The 19053-nt window shown below is 41.9% G+C and overlaps 3 protein-coding genes across 4 annotated transcripts in view; 1 reads left to right on the top strand and 2 right to left on the bottom strand.

Moving 5' to 3' along the window:
- Positions 1-2072: 2072 nt before the first annotated feature.
- Positions 2073-14620, bottom strand: LOC147301706 (protein NLRC3-like). Of its 2 annotated transcripts, none has more exons than XM_086284176.1 (11): positions 14576-14620; positions 10915-11052; positions 10723-10830; positions 9790-9862; positions 9385-9613; positions 7468-9256; positions 6939-7112; positions 6618-6791; positions 4792-4965; positions 3266-3312; positions 2073-3090 (listed from the first exon to the last, which is right to left on the bottom strand). In XM_086284176.1, exons 2-11 carry the CDS (start codon positions 11001-11003, stop codon positions 2564-2566), a joined length of 3384 nt encoding a protein of 1127 aa, XP_086140302.1. In that variant the 5' UTR covers positions 11004-11052; positions 14576-14620; the 3' UTR covers positions 2073-2563. The 2 variants fall into 2 exon arrangements, with proteins under 2 accessions (XP_086140302.1, XP_086140303.1); XM_086284177.1 differs by lacking the exon at positions 14576-14620 and adding an exon at positions 11906-12107.
- The window catches only part of LOC147301705 (uncharacterized), a 13437-nt gene continuing 7280 nt past the window's right edge, over positions 12897-19053 (bottom strand). The window contains exons 4-5 of the mRNA XM_086283555.1: positions 14576-14619; positions 12897-12971 (exon numbers count right to left, since the gene is read on the bottom strand). Coding sequence (XP_086139681.1) covers positions 12897-12971; positions 14576-14619 — 119 coding nt within the window. The remainder of the gene's footprint in view (positions 12972-14575; positions 14620-19053) is intronic.
- LOC147301704 (erythroid membrane-associated protein-like) overlaps positions 14016-19053 on the top strand; it is a 21106-nt gene continuing 16068 nt past the window's right edge. Inside the window, exon 1 of the mRNA XM_086284222.1 lies at positions 14016-14217. The gene's annotated coding sequence lies outside the window, so the exon portion shown is untranslated. The remainder of the gene's footprint in view (positions 14218-19053) is intronic.

Raw genomic sequence — 19053 nt, 5'->3', positions numbered from 1 at the left:
TGGGTATTCACAGACGCGGACTACAGCTTTCTTGGCTGCTGCCTCAAAGCACATTGTGCGCTGTCTATCTTGCGTGCTGCACAATATCGTTTATTATTTAGTATCTACTGATATCTACTGCTAACTAGTTTATTGTGATGGTGCTGTTTTTTTTTTATTATGTTGCTCTTTGTTGTTTGCTTTCTCTTCTGTTTTTTTTCTCCATACAGGTGACCCAGGTGTTTTGTTTGTTTTTGTTTTTTTTCCCTTTCTTCCCCCCCTTCTCACCGTCTCTTCTCCCCTTTGGTTTTCTTTCTCTCCCTCTCTTTCTTTCATTCTTTCTCCCTGTCCTATCCCCCAGTCATGTCTGTCCCATTTGTAGCAACTGAAAATAAAATAAATTCATAATTATAATAAAGGTCAATCAAATGGACCAATATGGCAAGGCCATGATGATCCACTTGGTAAAATAAATCCGCTTGGCATCTTTCTTGGCCTTAAGACAACAATTCTGATGGCTAAAGATCCAAACGGGACACAAAAAAAAAAAAAAATGTATTCCATTACAGAATACAGAATACATGCCTCAAAATGTATTCTGTAACGTATTCCGTTACGTTACTCAATGACAGTAACGTATTCTGAATACTTTGGATTACTTAATATATTATCATGCATTTTACAACTACGTGAATGTACTATTGCTGTGTGATTTATTACTATTACTGAAGGTCCGCGGCTCCGAACCGTAGTAAAGGGACCTCTGACTAATACCGTTCGGTGTCGGGCTCATAGCCGAAAACTAGCTTTACTTTGTTGTCTGGATCAACTTTGCTAGCAAGAGACAGAGAGAGGCGTTGAAAGGCTGCTCCAACGAAACTTATTGTTTCGGAGGAAAACACGAACACAGTGTACTGTCACGGCTGGCGGAGGGAGCCGTGTGGTGTGGAGGAAAAGGAGGACCCAAGATGCAGCGAACTGATGACAGAGTGATGTTTATTTACAAGGTGGTGGTGGTGGCAAAAACAGGCAACTCAACATGAGCAATTACAAACCTAAACTGGGAGAAACTAAAGACAAACCTGAGACCATACAAAAGGGGTGCGGGGCAGAGAGACGCAGAGACAGGAACGAAACACCATAGAATGCAGAGCTACACGGAGGAACGCAGTGATACACGGAGGAACGCAGACGAGCTGACGAGGAGCACAGGCAGACACCAACTATAAATACACACACCAGGTAATGAGGAAATGGCACACAGGAGGGGACACAGCTGGAACTTAATGGGCATAACGAGACACAGACCTACAAAGTAAAACAGGAAATCTAGAACCCGAACCGGACACAAGGGGGGAGGACACAGAATAACTAGAACAGAGGGAAATAGTCACAAAACACAAAACGCTGGGTCAACGACCCAGGACCATGACAGTGTACAGTCGAGTCTTAATAGCTTACTTACAACTGGGCTTGTCAGGCTCTCTTCTTGGCTGCAGTGGTTATTATTGTATTTACATGCTTCCAGCTCCCATTTTTGCTCGATGACAGCTCGTACTTTTCGACTCTCCTTTTTCTCCCTCCTCGCGCTCACAGACACATAACGTGTATGGCGGTCCAGTCTCCTTGCAGCACGGACTACACTGCCCATGAAGCTACATTCTGCATTCTGTCTATTAGCTTAGCACAACAACAACAAAAAGGCGCTCTGTCACCGAGGAAACACGCAGAGCGAGAGCGTCACCCTGTAACCATGGCAACCGCAACGCTGCCGCCTGGAACAACAGAACGTAGCTTTCAAACAAAACCCAAACAGTGCTGACCCGCCACAATATGAAACAGGAAAGTACCGCCGTGTAATCCATTTATTTCAACAAAGTAACTGTATTCTAAATACCACCTTTTTAAACGGTAACTGTAACGGAATACAGTTACTCATATTTTGTATTTTAAATACGTAACATTCGAGTAAATCCGTTACTCCCCAACACTGCCAGTGTTAACAGTGTGAATATAAATCTATATCAGTGTGGTTGAAAACAGTTATCAGTACAATTATTTGAAAAAGAAAAAAACAACAACATTAAAACAGGTGGGATATATAAATAAAATTTAATTGAATTATTGTCATAAATATCTTTTAATTAACACAAAAAACGCTTACTTACAAACAAAATAAAAATATGGAAAATGGGTTCAGCTCTCCTACTTACAGGTCTGTAGGTGATGTTTACTCAACATAAGACCAAGGTTAACGTCAGGGCTATACATGTAACCAGTTATATATCACAGAAAGTAAATGAAGGAACGGTCTACATATTAAATAAGAGCCTGACATGAGTATGAGAATATAGTTAATCTTTTAACCAGTAATGAGTATCAAGAGATATTTTTCTTTCAGAGTTAAAGAAAATGCTGGTTTCATTGGAGCTTCAGTGAATGTTGATCATAATCTAAACTCAGAGTAAAGAGAAATTTTATCTTCTGATGAAACAGGAGAGTCTCACTTTCTGAGTGAAAGAGACAGACATGTATAGACTGAACTATCTGTTCAACAGTCAGAGTGTTTCTCTTTATACTCAACTCAGCACAGACACACTGAGGAACCAGAAAGCCAGACTCTAAATCCAGGATAAAGAGGTTCAGTGAATGTGGTGTTGAAGGTGTGGAGGTGGATCAGAGTGTCAGAGGAGACTCTGTAGAAGGACAGAGTGCCAGCAGGACAGTCCACATACACTGCTACTCTGTTAGACACAGAGGAGGAGGAGATAAATGTTACTTTCTCATTGTGACTGACAGAAGGAGGGCCGTCATCACAACAGCTCAGACTCCAGGACTTTTCATTAAATCCAAAGGTACAGTCTCTACTATCTCCTTTCCTTTTGATTCTTCTGTAACTCACTGATATGTAAGCCAGTCCTTTCCACTCGACCTCCCAGTAACAGCGACCAGTCAGACCATCACTGCAAAGCAGCTGAGGCCAGTAATCAAATCTGTCTGAATGATCAGGATATGACTGAACCTCCTCCACATGTGTCACCTTCCTGTTGTTGTCAGAAAGTTTGAGGTTTTTGTTCACTGTGTTTGTATCAATTCTGAGTTGACAGGAATCTGATGGAGAGAACAAACACAATCCAGCTGCAGTTATTGATCCATCATCTGTTCATTGATTGACACTTTGATAATGACTCCTGACATCAGAGATGTGAATGAGTGATGTGACAGTTTGAAGATGGTTGAATGTGTGCTGCTTTGTTTTCATGAATCACATTAAAAACACACTTACACTTCCTCAGACCTGGTGTCAACCATCGGACTCCAGCAGGCTCCACCCTGAAAGGAGGAGGGGGTCAGACCAGCACATTCTTTTGACAAGGACACATCAACGTAACACTGAAATCACATGAAATGTTACTTTTTTCAATTTTAAAAGTCTTAATCCACAAAGAGACTTATTTATCCCAAATTCCAAAAAAAAAGTTGGGACCAGCAGAACAATCTGCATATAGTGCATAAAATGTAATGCAGTGATTTGCAAACCTCATAAACTTATATGTCTTATTACAATAGAACAAAGAAAACATTCACTGTTCACACTGGGAGTCTACCATTTAAAAAACAAAATGGCATTTTTGTTGGAAGTGACATCTCAAAAGAGTTGTGATAGGGTCATGTTTGTCATTGTGTAGCACCCCCTCTTCTTTTAACAACAGGCCTCAGATCCACAAACCACCTCGACTGGCTCCTTTGGATATGGAAAAGTAGCAGCTCTACTATTATTCTCTCTTTAATGACCAAATTCCTAACCCCAACTCTAAAAGAGAGCCCAGCCAGAAACTCATTTCTGACGCTTGTATCCAAGACACCAGTCTGTAGGTGAGCGTACGAACATAGACTGACCAGTAAATCTACAGCTTTGCTTTTATGCCCAACTGTCTCTTCATCACACCAGATTGATTAGGGCAGACCAATCTGTCAGTCTTATTTTAACTCCCCCTACCCTAACTTTGAAACAAGACCCAAAGATTCTTAAACTTCTCCGCTTAGAAGTGCTGATTCTCACTCACACCACTTTACGCTTGTTTAAAGACTCTAAGTAGCTCCAGTGCAAGCTGAAGTTCACTAACCGGTGAAGCCAAAAGAAAAAAACTCAATTGGTGACAAAGGATAGCCCTGGTTGAGTCCAACGCCCACCAGAAATTATTCCAACTGACTTTAAATATAAACCAAGTTCTCACTATGGTTGCCAAGGGCTACATGGCCTGTAACAATGGACCAGACACCATACTCATGAATTACCCCCCCCCCCCCCACAAGACACCCCTAAGGACCCTATCACAAAACACATGAAGTTGGTTGGGCACCCTCGAATATCCTTGAAAGGATAAAAAGTTGGTTAAGTGTTTCACAATAAGGACTCTTCCTGAATCCAATGTTCAACTAACAGATGGACTCTCCTCTTTAGTACCCTGGCATAAACAATACTGGGAGGCTGAGGAGTGTGATTGTAAAAGATACAGACATGTTTTTAAAATATATAATAATATATTTAGAGCTACTTTTTATTAATGTCACAGTGTGGTGCAATATAACAGGATATACTAACACACACACACACACAAATAGTGAAAGGCAGAAAAAAAATTTTTTTAATCACAAAGCTGATTATTTTAAGTAACTTTCTGAATAAAAGAGCATCTTGTTTAAAGAGTCTACCTCTTTGATGTTTGTATATTCAGGCTGCAGCAATTTATTTTTTTGATACTGAAGGTAAAAACACCTGTCCTCCCGCATCAGGCATTCCTTCTGTACCTGAGTGTTTCCAGTCTCCAGAGTGGATCCTTTAGTCCAGCTGAAAGCAGCTTCATTCCTGACTCTCCTGGATGATTGTAGCTCAGGTCAAGCTCTCTCAGATGGGAAGGGTTGGAGCTCAGGGCTGAAGCCAGAGAAATGCAGCCTCTCTGTGCAATAAGACAGCCTGAAAGACTACAGACACATAATATAATTAATTCAAGGTTTTAAATTAAAACAGAATGCAATGATTTACAAAACTCATGAAACTATACTTTTTAAAAATAGAACTCAGAAATATATTAAATGTTTCAAAAGAGACATTTTACTATTTCATGAAAAATATTAGCTCATTTTGAAATTAAAGACAGCAAGACAGCTCAAAAAAGTTGGAACAAGGGCAACAAAAGGTTGTAAAAGTAAGTGGTACTAATAAGAAACAGCTCAAGGAAGATTTTGCAGCTAATCTGGCAACAGGTCAATATCGTTACTGGGTATAAAAAGAGAATCTTAGTGAAGCAGTTGCTAAGATGTAAGAATGAGCAGAGGTTCACAAATCCAGTGTCTTCAAATTGTGGAATTTCAGAATTGTATTTCAAAAGAATTTCAAAAGTTTCTCAACATAAAATTATGAAAACTCTGAATACTTCTTTTTCTTTTTTGCTTTACAGAGATAATGCACTTAATCTATTCAGTTAAATTTAGCATTATTTATAAATTGACAATTCCAACAGATGACAAAAGTTGTCTCAGATTGCTTCACAATGTAAGATAAGAGCCTGCAACATTAGACAGAACATCAGGACAGTCAAGAAACCTGCTCATTGTATCATGGGAAGCCGCAGCAACCTAAACTGGTTAACTAAGAAGATTCAGAGTCACCTGATCCAGTCCTAACTATATGCTTTATCAAAAAGGAAATTATGAAGCCTAATCTTAAAAGTAGTAAAAGTAAATTTGCTGAATCCTAACTGGTCTTAAAGATTTGATGGGGAGTAATTATTCAACACTATGAATGTGAGGAGAAAGCTTTTAAATTAAATTCTCAATTTGACAAGTAGAAAATAGAGACACGATCCCTCTTTCTAATCTTTCTCAGAATGCTTGATCAACAGTTTTAGTAAATGGCCTGTATTTTGTATAGCGGTTTACTAGTCCCTAAGGACCCCAAAGCGCTTTACACAACCAGTCATCCACCCATTCACACAATGGTGATAGCAAGCTACAGTGTGGTCACAGCTACCCTGGGGCGCACTGACAGAGGCGAGGCTGCCACTGGCGCCACTCTGGCCCTCTGACCACCACCAGTAGGCAACGGGTGAAGTGTCTTGCCCAAGGACACAATGACCGAGACTGTCCAAGCCGGGGCTCGAACCGGCAACCTTCCGATTACAAGGCGAACTCCCAACTCTTGAGCCACGATCATTCAACTGACAGCTCCTCAAGCCTACTAATAAGGAATTACATTAGTACACACTTGACTTACACAATGGTATAAGAGTAACAGATGAATAAACATTGGTATTTATAAATGTCATATTAAGAAGATGCAATGATACATAAATGACTTGCTCCTACATTGTCAAACATTAGTAAGCTAATGGCAATGTGACATTATTATAAAGTGCTACCAAATAAATGAATAAAACTAAATTATTAACAAGGGGAGCCTACAGTGAGTCTACAGTGCTACAGGTTAAAAATAAATGGTATGTGGTTTGAAGTCTGCACTTCAATGGGAAACTTAGCTGCTATATCATCTTAAATTGGTCATTTGATTTCGATGCACTGGCGTGTCCATCGACTCGAGAGGGTTACATAATCAGTGGTAATGTCTAAATCCTGACCTGAGACTTTTCAGTGTACAGTGTGGATTTTTCAATCCAGCAGAAAGTAGAATTCCACCGGAATCTTGCAGGTCATTGTTACTGAGGTCCAGCTCTCTCAGACGAAAAGACTGGGAGAGGAAAACTGAGGACAGAGCTTCACAGCTTCTCTCTGTTAAGTAACAGGAAGTCAATCTGAAAAATAAAACCACGAGGAGCTACTAGATTTAGAAAAACTTATTTCATTTTTTAAGCATTGATTCTAACTAAGAATGCAGCAACGATCAACTAAGCTTTCTCTAACAGGAGGCAGTAACAATGAAGTATATCATTTGACCTCACCTGAGACTTTGCAGGTTACAATATGGACTTTCTAGTCCTGTCGATAGAAGCTTCAATCCTGAATCCTGCAGGTCATTGCTGCTCAGGTCCAGTTCTCTCAGATTGCAGGATTGTGAGGTGAGAACTGAGGACAAGACTTCACAGCTGCTCTCTGAGAGGTTACAGAGATTCAGTCTGAAAAAAAAAAATCATATTTGTGATCAAATGAAATCACTTATTTATTAATACTGAACAAGAAAAATTACTATTGCATCTAATGAGCTTGGAAAGAAAAGCGTCTGGACTTCTTTAAGTTGCTTGAAGACACAGGGCTTACATCAAGGATTCTCCACCATTTGACCCTAGGACTGAAGAAGCTTCTCGGATGAGAGATGAAATGTCTTCAAGCAACTTAAAGAAGTCCAAACGCTTTTCTTTCCAAGCTCCTTACACTATGATGACCTGGATGACTGAGAACCTTCACAGACATACTGACTATTGCATCATTACAATTTAATGTTAAAAAAGGGATGAACACATATTTACTTACAGAGCTTTGTTGGAGGCTTTGATCACTGGCAGCAGCCTCAGAAAAGCCTTCTCTGAAGCAGAGTATTTCTTCAGGTCAAACACATCCAAATCTTTTTCTGATGAGAGTAAGATGAAGACCAGAGCTGACCACTGAGCAGGAGACAGTTTATCTGCAGAGAGACGTCCTGATCTCAGGTACCATTGGATCTCCTTGACTAGAGAGCGATCATTCAGTTCATTCAGACAGTGGAACAGGTTGATGCTTTTCTCTGCAGACAGATTCTCACTGAGCTTCTCCTTGATGTATTGGACTATTGTCTGATTGGTCTGTGAGGCACTTACTGTCTGTGTGAGCAGGCCTTGTAGGAGAGTCTGACTGGTTTGCAGTGAAAGACCCAGGAGGAAGCGGAGGAACAAATCCGAGTGTCCATTTGGATCCGTTAAAGCCTTGTTCACAGCATTCTCGTAGAAACGTGTTTCTTTTGTTGTTTCAGAAAACCTGGATGTTGCTTCTTGTACTTCCAGCAGATTGACTCCAGAATGGAAGAACATCAGATGGACATGAAGAGCAGCCAGAAACTCCTGAACACTCAGATGAAGGAAACAAAAAACTTTTTTCTGGTACAGTCCTCTCTCCTCTCTAAAGATCTGTGTGAACACTCCTGAGTACACTGAGGCTGCTCTGATATCGATGCCACACTCTGTCAGGTCTGATTCATAAAGGATCAGGTTTCCTTTCTGCAGCTGTTCAAAAGCCAGTTTTCCCAGAGACTCAATCATCTTCCTGCTCTCTGGACTCCAGTGTGGATCTGTCTCAGATCCTCCATCATACTTGACCTTCTTCACTTTGGCCTGGATCACCAAGAAGTGAATGTACATCTCAGTCAGGTTCTTGGGCAGCTCTCCTACCTCTCTGGTTTTCAACACATCCTCCAGAACTGTAGCAGTGATCCAGCAGAAGACTGGGATGTAGCACATGATGTGGAGGCTTCGTGATGTCTTGATGTGGAACATGATCCTGTTGGCCTGTTCCTCATCTCTGAACCTCTTCCTGAAGTACTCCTCCTTCTGTGGGTCAGTGAACCCCCTGACCTCTGTCACCATGTCAATACACTCAGCAGGGATCTGACTTGCTGCTGCAGGTCGTGTGGTTATCCAGAGGTGAGAAGAGGGAAGCAGCTTCCCCCTGATGAGGTTTATAAGCAGCACATCCACTGAGGTGGACTCTCGAGGATCATTTAGGACATCAGTGTTGTGGAAGTCCAGAGGAAGTCGACACTCATCCAGACCATCAAAGATGAACACAACCTGGAAGTCTTCAAAGCTGCAGATTCCGGCTTGGGTGGTTTCAGTAAAGAAGTGATGAACAAGTTCCACCAAGCTGAACTTTTCCTCTCTCAGCACATTCAGCTCTCTGAAAGTGAATGGAAATATGAACTGGATGTCCTGGTTCGCTTTGTCTTCAGCCCAGTCCAGAGTGAACTTCTGTGTTAAGACTGTTTTCCCAATGCCAGCCACTCCTTTTGTCAGCACTGTTCTGATTGGTTGCTTTCTTGCATGTGAGGCTTTAAAGAGATCTACTAGTTTGATTGTTGTTTCTGGTCTGTCAGGTGTCATGGATGCTGTTTCAATCTGTCTGACCTCATGTTCACGACTGACCTCTGTAGTCTCCCCCTCTGTGATGTAGACCTCTGTGTAGATCTGATTCAGAAGGGTTGGGTTTCCTGCTTTAGGAGTCCCTTCAAACACACACTGGAACTTCTCTCTCAGGCTAAATTTAAGTGCACGTTGACAAACTGCAGCATGTTCTGAATAAAACAAATGTAGACATGAGTATGTTGGTCCTCTAGAGTGACTACATGTTGATCCTTTTCTTGAGACACTAGTAAACATTCATTACATCTAGCAGCTCACATGTTTTAAGAAATCATCTTACTGTTTTGGAGACAGTCAGCCAGCTTCTCCTGCTTCATTCTCCTCAGGAAGTTCAGTGTGATCTTCATAAATGCCTCTCTGCTGGTTCTTATCTGCTCTCTAGCCTCACTCTCCAGCTCTTCATCATCCTCTCTCTGACTCTTTAGGCATTCTGGGTAATCTGGATTGAGAACCATCTGGATCTTCTTCAGCTCATTCTTGGCAAAAGTGGTGATGTTGTCCTCCAGCAACTGGAACAGAATACTATATGAATGACCAAATCAGACTAATATCATGGAATCAAACTGAAATTATGGAGCCAAATATCAGATCCATGTTGGACACAGTTCACTGGTCTACAGAGTGCAGCATGAAGAGGGCTGTGTGCAGAATATAAAAAACATGCAAATGTAGTTGTTGTACAGACCATAAATATGGAGTCCAAGTGATGCTGCTGGGTAGACTTGCTACTGGGAGACTCTGAGCTCTCTTGGTCCCATCTGTTGAGCAATGATACAGATTTTGTAAGTAATAGTAAATAACAAAAATTATTATAAGGTATAAATAATTATAAGGTATGTATTATAAGGTAAAGGCAACAGTAATTACAGCACTCTGGGCAATGACCAAACAAAAGTGGGAGCAATTAGCTCCAACAGATTCCAGGAACAACATCTGTGATCTCCGTCCAGAATAGTGCTGTTGTTGCAACTACTAAGATATTGCTCAGGACCTTAAAGCTCCCACGACTCTGGTAGAGATCCTGAGCTAGTGATTTTTCTACTCTACTTAAAACCCTTCATGCAACATGCCACTTTCACACCCATGTGTTTTTTTCTACCTATGTGCTTTTTATCTTCTGGAAAAAAAAGCTTCTGGACTTATTTAAGTTGCTTGAAGACATTTCACCTCTCATCTGAGAAGCTTCTTCAGTTCTAGGGTCAAATGGTGGAGAGCCCTAGATTTAAGCCCTAGCGGAGTGTCCCCTGAGGAAGTCATGAACCCCCTGTTGATCCTCTACCTAATCACACGAGCCAAGGTGTGAAAACGGGTGTAGGTTACAATCGGTGAAAGTTTTGGGTGAACCTGCTGTGAAACCTAGCCCCACCGTGTGAGCTCAGATGATTTCCTGAGGGGCAATTCTTTTTTTCATTTAGCAAGTAGGTTTGGATAAATATTTTTCTCCATGAATAAATAAAATAACTATTTAAAAACAGCATTTTATATTTACTCGGGTTATCTTTGTCTGAAAATAATATTTGTTTGGTGATCTGAAAAATTTACATGTGACAAATACAAAAAAAAAAAAAGAATCAAGAAGGAGACAAGTATTTTGACAAAGCATATATAAATAGATTACCTCTCTACAGCAGAACATCTTCCTTCTTTAAAATCAGTAATAAAACCCTTGGAGTTGTCGCTCTTTAATGACACACAGCTTGGATCAGGTTCAGGTCCAGGTTGGTTCCTGTGAATAATGATGGAGCAGTGATGTGAGTGCTGAGCTGTGACATGGAGAAGAGTCATGGACAGTTAGAGGTGGTCATCTCACCTCTGAGCTTTGGTCTGGCTCTCATGTTCCCCACACAGAGTGGTTTTAGAGGGAGGGACTCCCTCCTGTCTGTCCTCACACTGATACATGCTGCTGAATTCACATCCACATCTGATTATATCCTCTTATGTGTGGAAACTAAAATAATAAGTTTGACACTTGGGTAAAACACAGACTAGAGTTTAGAGAAAACAAAAGTTGAAATCTCGGAGTTAACTGGTCCTTGAAAATAACCCTAAAAATTAACCAAATAACATATTTTACTAAAAAACGATTAAGAATAATTTTTGTTCTTAACCATATGTACCAGCTATAGTACAGTTTTGCACAAGCTGATGGTAGTTTTCATACATCCTGTCATACAAATACAGTACATTTACTTTTATCAGTGTAAACAAAACAAGTATTACCAGTACTACCACCACCCCCTCCCACAGAGCCCTGAACACAAAATTGCAGAAACTGAAAATTCAAAAGGGAAAGAAGACCAGAAGAACCAAAGAATTGCTGCACATCGTGGTAGCTAAGCTAGACCTTAGCTACCACAATCCTCTCTCTATTTCCTGCTCGTGCCGAGACATGAGTGCAACCCCCGTTTCTTCGAAGTACTTTCTTCTGTGTATATACTTAATGCCAATGAATCACCATTACAGGTACAAATAAAAGAATACAGCTGTTAGTTCATTTACACAGCACAACATTGAAAACTTTGATTTACAATTGCAAATGTAACCTGCCTCTAAAGTGAAAATGAAAATTAAAAGACGATACAGATGCTGCTCTTCCGGTGTTCCAGATCTACTGGCGTTTAGATCAACTGGCGTTGGTCGAACAGATGTGTGGCAGTCTTGCGTTTCAGTAGCTACTACCGACAAACCAGCAAAAAAACGCCAAATGTGTCATCTGTGACACTTGTGAGGTTGTCTCAAACACACTCCGTCAGTCTTGATGCTGTTGAACAACAAAATGTTTAAAAATGTGGCGAGTTTACCTGGTGATATCCTCATGCGCGACGCGATCGCGAAAACAGCAAACAAGTAACACCACGCCGATGTTGTTCACAGGACAGCAAGAGTAAACGATCGGGAGACTGTTGTCGTCGTTATCGTTCCCCTCGCACGGTTTATTTCTCCGAATTCAGCGTTTTTGCTTCACAACTAAAGCGAGCAGTTTACTTTGTGCACTAACATGGAGTCGGGTCAACCAGCGCCACCTCTGGCCAAGTGCCACAGCCTACAGCCAGATCAACTGGTGACACACATCTGCACCACGTTTGAATCAGTGTCATGCACATTTGTACCTTTCAATTGTCTCTGTTTGTGCGTCATGCAAATAAACCTTTGAAAAGAATGAAATGATATCATATATTCCTTATTGGCCTACATTTGTTCAAAATCCCAAATTATATACACAAAGTCATAGACATCACCACTCCAATTGGTCATCATGATTTTGATATTCTCTTTTTCCATAACAATGAAATACACCTTGGACAAATATGACACATCAATATTTCACTAGTGTTGTAACATCACATGTCGTTAGCATAGTCTGTCTGTGTCTTCCCTCTGCAAACGAACATTTCAGAGTTGGTTGTTATATACAGTCTGTATAAGTGTGGTTAATCTAATAAACATTTGTAAGGAGATGGCAGTTACTGTGAATGTACTGCAGGTGATTAGTAATAAACAGTCAGACAATGACCCTGACAATCTCATTCAATCTTGCAGATTGAATGCACCTTCTGTGGAAAGTGGTACCACAGTGTTGTGGACAAATGTTGTGGGTGCTAAATAAACAGAAAAAAGTGATCCCTGTTGTCTTTGCTTACTGATTGTTTTTAGTGTTGACAATCCACATTGCTGGCATTGCATCTGTCAACATGTTTGTGGGCAGATTTGGATGTACCAGGGGTTAGTGCAGCCACTTAGCCTCTACTCAATGTGATCATAGCAGCAGGTGCAGATGTGTCACAAGTTAATCTAGTAGTAGGCTATGGTAGTAGTGGACTGACCTCCATTGGAGACTGCTCCAGCTGCTGTGTGATAGTGGATCTGCTACAAATTGAAGATCATAAGCAAGTTTTGGAAATTAACCCTTGTATTATGTTGAAGAACAAACAATTGACATTGATTTTGTTGCGGGTCATTTTGACCCGTACTGTGTAAATCCACTCAGAATTATCCAAAAACTGCAATAAAACAACAGCAACTTTATTTTCCATTAGATAAACATGTAGAACACAGACATACAACAGTGACTTTCCATAACTATTTTAGGAACAATTTGGTTTTTCGTTCTTACAAACACATTTCTTTTGAACTTGCCCAACGTTCTCAGTTTTTCAATGCTCAACATTTTCAATTTTGTCCACATGCTGGACAAAATGTGCTTTCTGCAGATGTACTTCTTGCATTCCTCACAGAAAGTGCTTGTTTTCAAACAGGAATCTTCCTAACTAAGATTTAAAACAAAGGATTTCTACGTCTCCTCCAGTCTCACAAACAGATGACAAACCAAGCGACACACCTGAGTCACTGACTTTCTTAAATCCACTCACTCTCACTGGCTATGTTTATTACTAATCACTGTGTAACTGCTGTGAATTCAAAGTAACTGCCGTCTCCTTACAAATGTTCATTAGATTAACCACACTTATACAGACTGTATATAACTCCAGCCATGTTGATGGATTGCCTAAATTGGCTGGAAATATTAATTTCCAGGGAAAAGACACAGACAGACGATGCTTACAGGATGTGATGTGACAACACTAATGAAATATTGATGTGTCATATTTGTCCAAGGTGTATTTCATTGTTATGGAAAAAGAGAATATCAAAATCATGATGACCAATTGGAGTGGTGATGTCTATGACTTTGTGTATATAATTTGGAATTTTGTACAAATGTAGGCCAATAAGGAATATATGATATCATTTCATTCTTTTCAAAGGTTTATTTGCATGACGCACAAACAGAGACAATTGAAAGGTACAAATGTGCATGACACGAATTCAAACGTGGTGCAGATGTGTGTCACCAGTTGATCTGGCTGTAGGCTGTGGCACTTGGCCAGAGGTGGCGCTGGTTGACCCGACTCCATGTTAGTGCACAAAGTAAACTGCTCGCTTTAGTTGTGAAGCAAAAACGCTGAATTCGGAGAAATAAACCGTGCGAGGGGAACGATAACGACGACAACAGTCTCCCGATCGTTTACTCTTGCTGTCCTGTGAACAACATCGGCGTGGTGTTACTTGTTTGCTGTTTTCGCGATCGCGTCGCGCATGAGGATATCACCAGGTAAACTCGCCACATTTTTATACATTTTGTTGTTCAACAGCATCAAGACTGACGGAGTGTGTTTGAGACAACCTCACAAGTGTCACAGATGACACATTTGGCGTTTTTTTGCTGGTTTGTCGGTAGTAGCTACTGAAACGCAAGACTGCCACACATCTGTTCGACCAACGCCAGTTGATCTAAACGCCAGTAGATCTGGAACACCGGGACTCTGCGCAAACAAACGTAAACTACTAAATTGCGGATAAACAATTACTGTAAGCCTCCTTCGTCCCGAGCTCCCAGTTCTAGCTGTGAGTCCGTTAACGTCTGTTGTTTGTAAGCTGCACACAGGTCATGTTAGCAATGAAAACATTACCTTCACACGCAGCTTTAAACGGAACCGATCATCTGCGCCACAACCTTCAAAGAAAAAAAAGAAAACGGAAAGTTTTGTAAACACCCAAAGATGCGTTTGAGAGCAGCTTCACAATCAGGGAAATCAGAGACTGGCCAGTATGGGATTTAATTCTAGAAATGTTTGTTAAAGGTTTTGCAGAAATCATTCTCACTGCCCTGTTATTGAATGTACACTCCAAAAGGATCTGTTTATACTGCAGTGTGACACCGTGTTTTTGAATTAAACCTAGTTTTAATTTAGGAGTACAATAAAAACAGGTTTGAATGTCCTGATGCTTCCGTGCTCTTACACAGAGGCCTTGAAGCTTCAGCAGCAAGTTTGTCAGTTTAGCTAATATAGTATAGGGTAGATCATTAGACATTATTAGCTAATGTCAGCTTTTAGAGCCATTTACAGTCTGTCTATCTATTTATTTATTTAGCTAGCTAGCTATCATTAGTCTGCTGGTGTATCACTAATTTGCAGCCAAGTACATGCTGTACTTTTTAATTTTATTTTCATTTCCATTCCTATTCTGGTCGAATTAAACTTCATTGTTTCCAGGTGAAAGCAATTCAAAAGGATCTCACCTTTTATGATTCAACTTGTATTGTCATTATGCAGTTACATGTCATGTCTTTGGTGTTTTAATGCATGCGATGTGTCTGTGCATGCAGGAGGGTGACAGAGTTCACAGCTCTGGAGAAGAAGTTGTCCCTCAGTGCCATGGTCTAGGTTTTTATAATCCAACCATTCCCAAATTTAAGAGGCCTTCCTTGCTTCACTACAGCTTCATGTACTGAAGCACATTCCTCTTTACAGACGCACTTTTCCTTTAGGTAGTCTTCATGCTCCCTGATTTTCTACAAGATGGCGCCAAGTATGGCAGCCTCGTCGCGAGCTCCCCCAAGCAACAGCTTTTTTCTGTGTTTAATTTTACTTTTCCTTATTTTTTCGCGAGTAGCACATGTCTCCTTGTGTACGACCGACAAACCTTACTGGACATAAAAGACGGTCTTTCTTATAACTTTCCGGAGTTCAAGTTTTGCAACACGGACGCTCCGTTTGCAGACCCCCTATTCATCTCACCTGAGACGCCTTTGTTCTCTGGCCCTGGAGGCCGCAAACGCCGACGCAGAGGGAGAAGATCTGGCGTTCTGGTTTGACTGAGACGGAGCACTAACAGACCACCGTTACCCAGTTTATTACTGGCTAATGTGCAGTCTCTGGAGAACAAGCTGTGCGAGCTTCGGGCACGGATCTCATTCCAGTGAGAGATGCAGGACTGCTGCGTGATCTGCCTCACAGAAACCTGGCTATCGGACAAGGTACCGGACTCCGCAATACAACTGCCGGGGTTCTCTGTGCACCGCGCGGACCGGTCACAGGATCTTACTGGGAAAAGCAGAGGCGGTGGTGTATGTTTCATGATCAACAACAGCTGGTATGATTATGCGAACGTGCACCCGGTCAAATCCTTCTGCTCACCGGACCTGGAGTACCTGATGATTAAGTGCCGGCCATTCTGGCTACCGAGGGAATTTACAGCAGTGATTATTACGGCTGTTTACATTCCCCCACAAGCCGACACTGGCCGAGCACACAGGGAACTGTACAGCGCGATCAGCAGCGAGGAAACCGCACACTCAGAGGCAGCGTTTATCACAGCCGGAGACTTTTATAAGGGAAACCTGAAGAAAGTCTCACCCAAACTCCACCAACACATCCATTTTAACACTCGTGGAGACCGGCTACTCGACCACTGCTACACCTCTTTCCGGGATGCGTACAAAGCCCTCCCCCGCGCCCCATTCGGCCAATCAGATCACCGCTCCATCCTGCTCCTGCCCGCCTACAGGCAGAAGCTGAAACAGGAAGCTCCAACCCGGAGGGCGGTGCACTGTTGGACGGACCAATCGGAGTCTGCGCTGCGGGACTGTTTTGATCACGCGGACTGGGAAATGTTTCACGTGGCTGCTAGGGACATTGATGAGTACACAGACTCAGTCTGCGGATTTATCAGGAAATGCGTGGAAGATGTCGTCCCATCCAGAACAGTTAAATCCTTCCCAAATCAAAAACCCTGGATTAACGGAGATGTTCGCGCGGCACTGGCGGCACGGAACACCGCCTTTGCCTCCGCGAACACATCGGACTACAAACACGCACATTACCAACTCCGGAAGACGATCAAAGCAGCCAAACGTGAGTACAGGGACAGGGTGGAGCAACAGTTTGACAACCCTCGGAGTATGTGGCAGGGACTAAACACGATCACAGACTTTAGAGGGAAAACCAGCACACCGCAGACCACGGCCTCTCTGTGTGAGGATCTAAACGTATTCTACGCTAGATTCGACACAGCGAACACTGTGATAAAAGTGATTTGATTTGATTTGATTCTCATTAAAACACATCAAAATGTTAAGAGAAATGCAGGCAGGACACATCTCACTGGTAAAACAAATTTTCACACTTTATGGCTGTGTCCCAATTCAGGGTCTGCACGCTTGAAGTACGAAGCGCGGAAGTGAGAGGCCTGTGAAATAGTGATGCGTGAATCATGAACGAATCGTTCAATACTCGAGAATCACTTTACTGACTCATGAATCATGATTCACAAGCCCAACTGACTCACTGACTCATCCCTGTTGCTGTTAGCAGCAATGTATCTAGCTTATAATTAAAATTGTGGAGAAAAACACAACATCCAGCATCGTAACAAAAATATTTCTGCTCTGAACTGGAAGAAAAAACCTTGAGTAGAAGCTCACATCAAGAAAATAGCTCCTCGGTTCACAGTAGCATCGCTCTACATGCTAACAGCACATTTGAGCTACTCACCCCCTCCCTTCCTGTGCTGAATCGTAAGCGAACGAATCACTCACTCACTCACTAACCCCCTCCCTCCTGTGCTGAATCGTAAGCGAATCACTCAGGACTCGCTCACCCCCTCCCTCCTGTGCTGAATCATAGAGCGAACGAATCACTCACTCACTCACCCCCTCCCTCCTGGCTCACAGCTTCTTCTTCTTCCTGGTTGGCAACCAATGTTAAGGCACATTACCGCCCCCTGGCTCACAGCTCAGTGGACATTTAGATGAGAAAATAGATATTTAACACATTTAAGGAAAATACTGATAAAATAAAAATAAAATAAAATAAATGTTTATTAAGCAATTTTGATAGGAAATTGCTTAATTTTAGAAATGTTTTTGCTCTTTTTTGCTCTATAAAATAGTTGTTTTCTTTTAGAATCATTCATCTTAGCAGTAGGATTTACATGAAAAGAGAAACAAATTAAGTTTGAGTGAAAATTTTTTGCACTCTCTGGTCGACTGACTCAGTGAATCAAATGACTCAAAAAATCAGATTCACTTTGGTGAGTGACTCATTAAAACTCGATTCAGTAAAAAGAATCAAATTTACCATCACTACTGTGAAATGGGACGGTCTAGCCTTCGTCGCGCTGTTCAGGTTGCCTAGCAGCCATGATACTCTGAACAGTTGATGTGTCGGTCGCGAACGAAACGGCTCTTAGAGCCGGATCTTTGACGTGAACGACACAAGCCGTGGGTTTGTTTTTTCTTTCCTTTCTCTCACCCTCTCTCTCTCACTTTTTTTCCGCTTCACTCCGCACCCCAGCCTTGTGCTATGCGCTGGGAAGAGGGGGGAGGGTATGGCGTTATTTTTGTGCCACTATTCTGAGCGCACGTAAAAAAAAACTTGAGCGCACATAAAAAAGAAATTGAGTGCATGTAAAATAAAATTGCAGGTGCAAGTGTTGCATTTTGAGCGAAGAAAAGATAAATTTGAGTGAACAAAATTCATTGCTGCGTGCAAAAAATGTATTTCAGTGTTTGTTACTCCAAGAAAGCGGAACCGGCTGTTCAAACCCCCACAAGGCTGCCCGCTGGATTCGAAGCGACGAGGTGCGACCTCTCACAACGAACGTAATATGGTCAACACCTTGGAGACGCTTACAGCTGCTGTGAAGGCTCAAAACAACACCATTGAGCGTATGAGGGGAAACATCAGAGAGAGGCCTGCTCAAAATGAGACCCTTGAGCGACAGTTGGAAAACATCGCGGAACGGATCACTGCAGTTGTGAGGTCTCAGAATCAAAAGACTGACAACACCACGGAACAGAATTTTGATACCATCATGGGGAGGCTCGCAGCTCTTCAACGGGAGATCGAGAGACCAGCCTCGGAGTGCTAGAATTCGAGCTGCTCACAAAGGAGAAATCAACAATATTCAACATTTGGACACCACGGCCCCAGCTGCAGGCCCAAGGCTGGAGCCCACCAAAACAACTCCCTGATAACGACTGTGTGATGACTATTCTTCCCGCCCCATGAAGGACACCTGGATTGGCTGGAGGACTGTTTACTTAGCCTGATAGGCCGAAGGACACTGTCTCAGCTAAACTATGGACACGCACACACACACACAC

The sequence above is a fragment of the Aulonocara sp. 'chitande type north' Nkhata Bay genome, linkage group LG23, assembly GCF_057382095.1.
Source record: "Aulonocara sp. 'chitande type north' Nkhata Bay isolate Kocher_YH1m ecotype deep benthic linkage group LG23, A_spYH_male_GT1.1, whole genome shotgun sequence".
Classification (NCBI taxonomy): domain Eukaryota; kingdom Metazoa; phylum Chordata; class Actinopteri; order Cichliformes; family Cichlidae; genus Aulonocara; species Aulonocara sp. 'chitande type north' Nkhata Bay.
The sequence above is the reverse complement of the archived record's forward strand: the minus strand, read 5'-3'. Positions and strand labels throughout refer to the sequence as shown.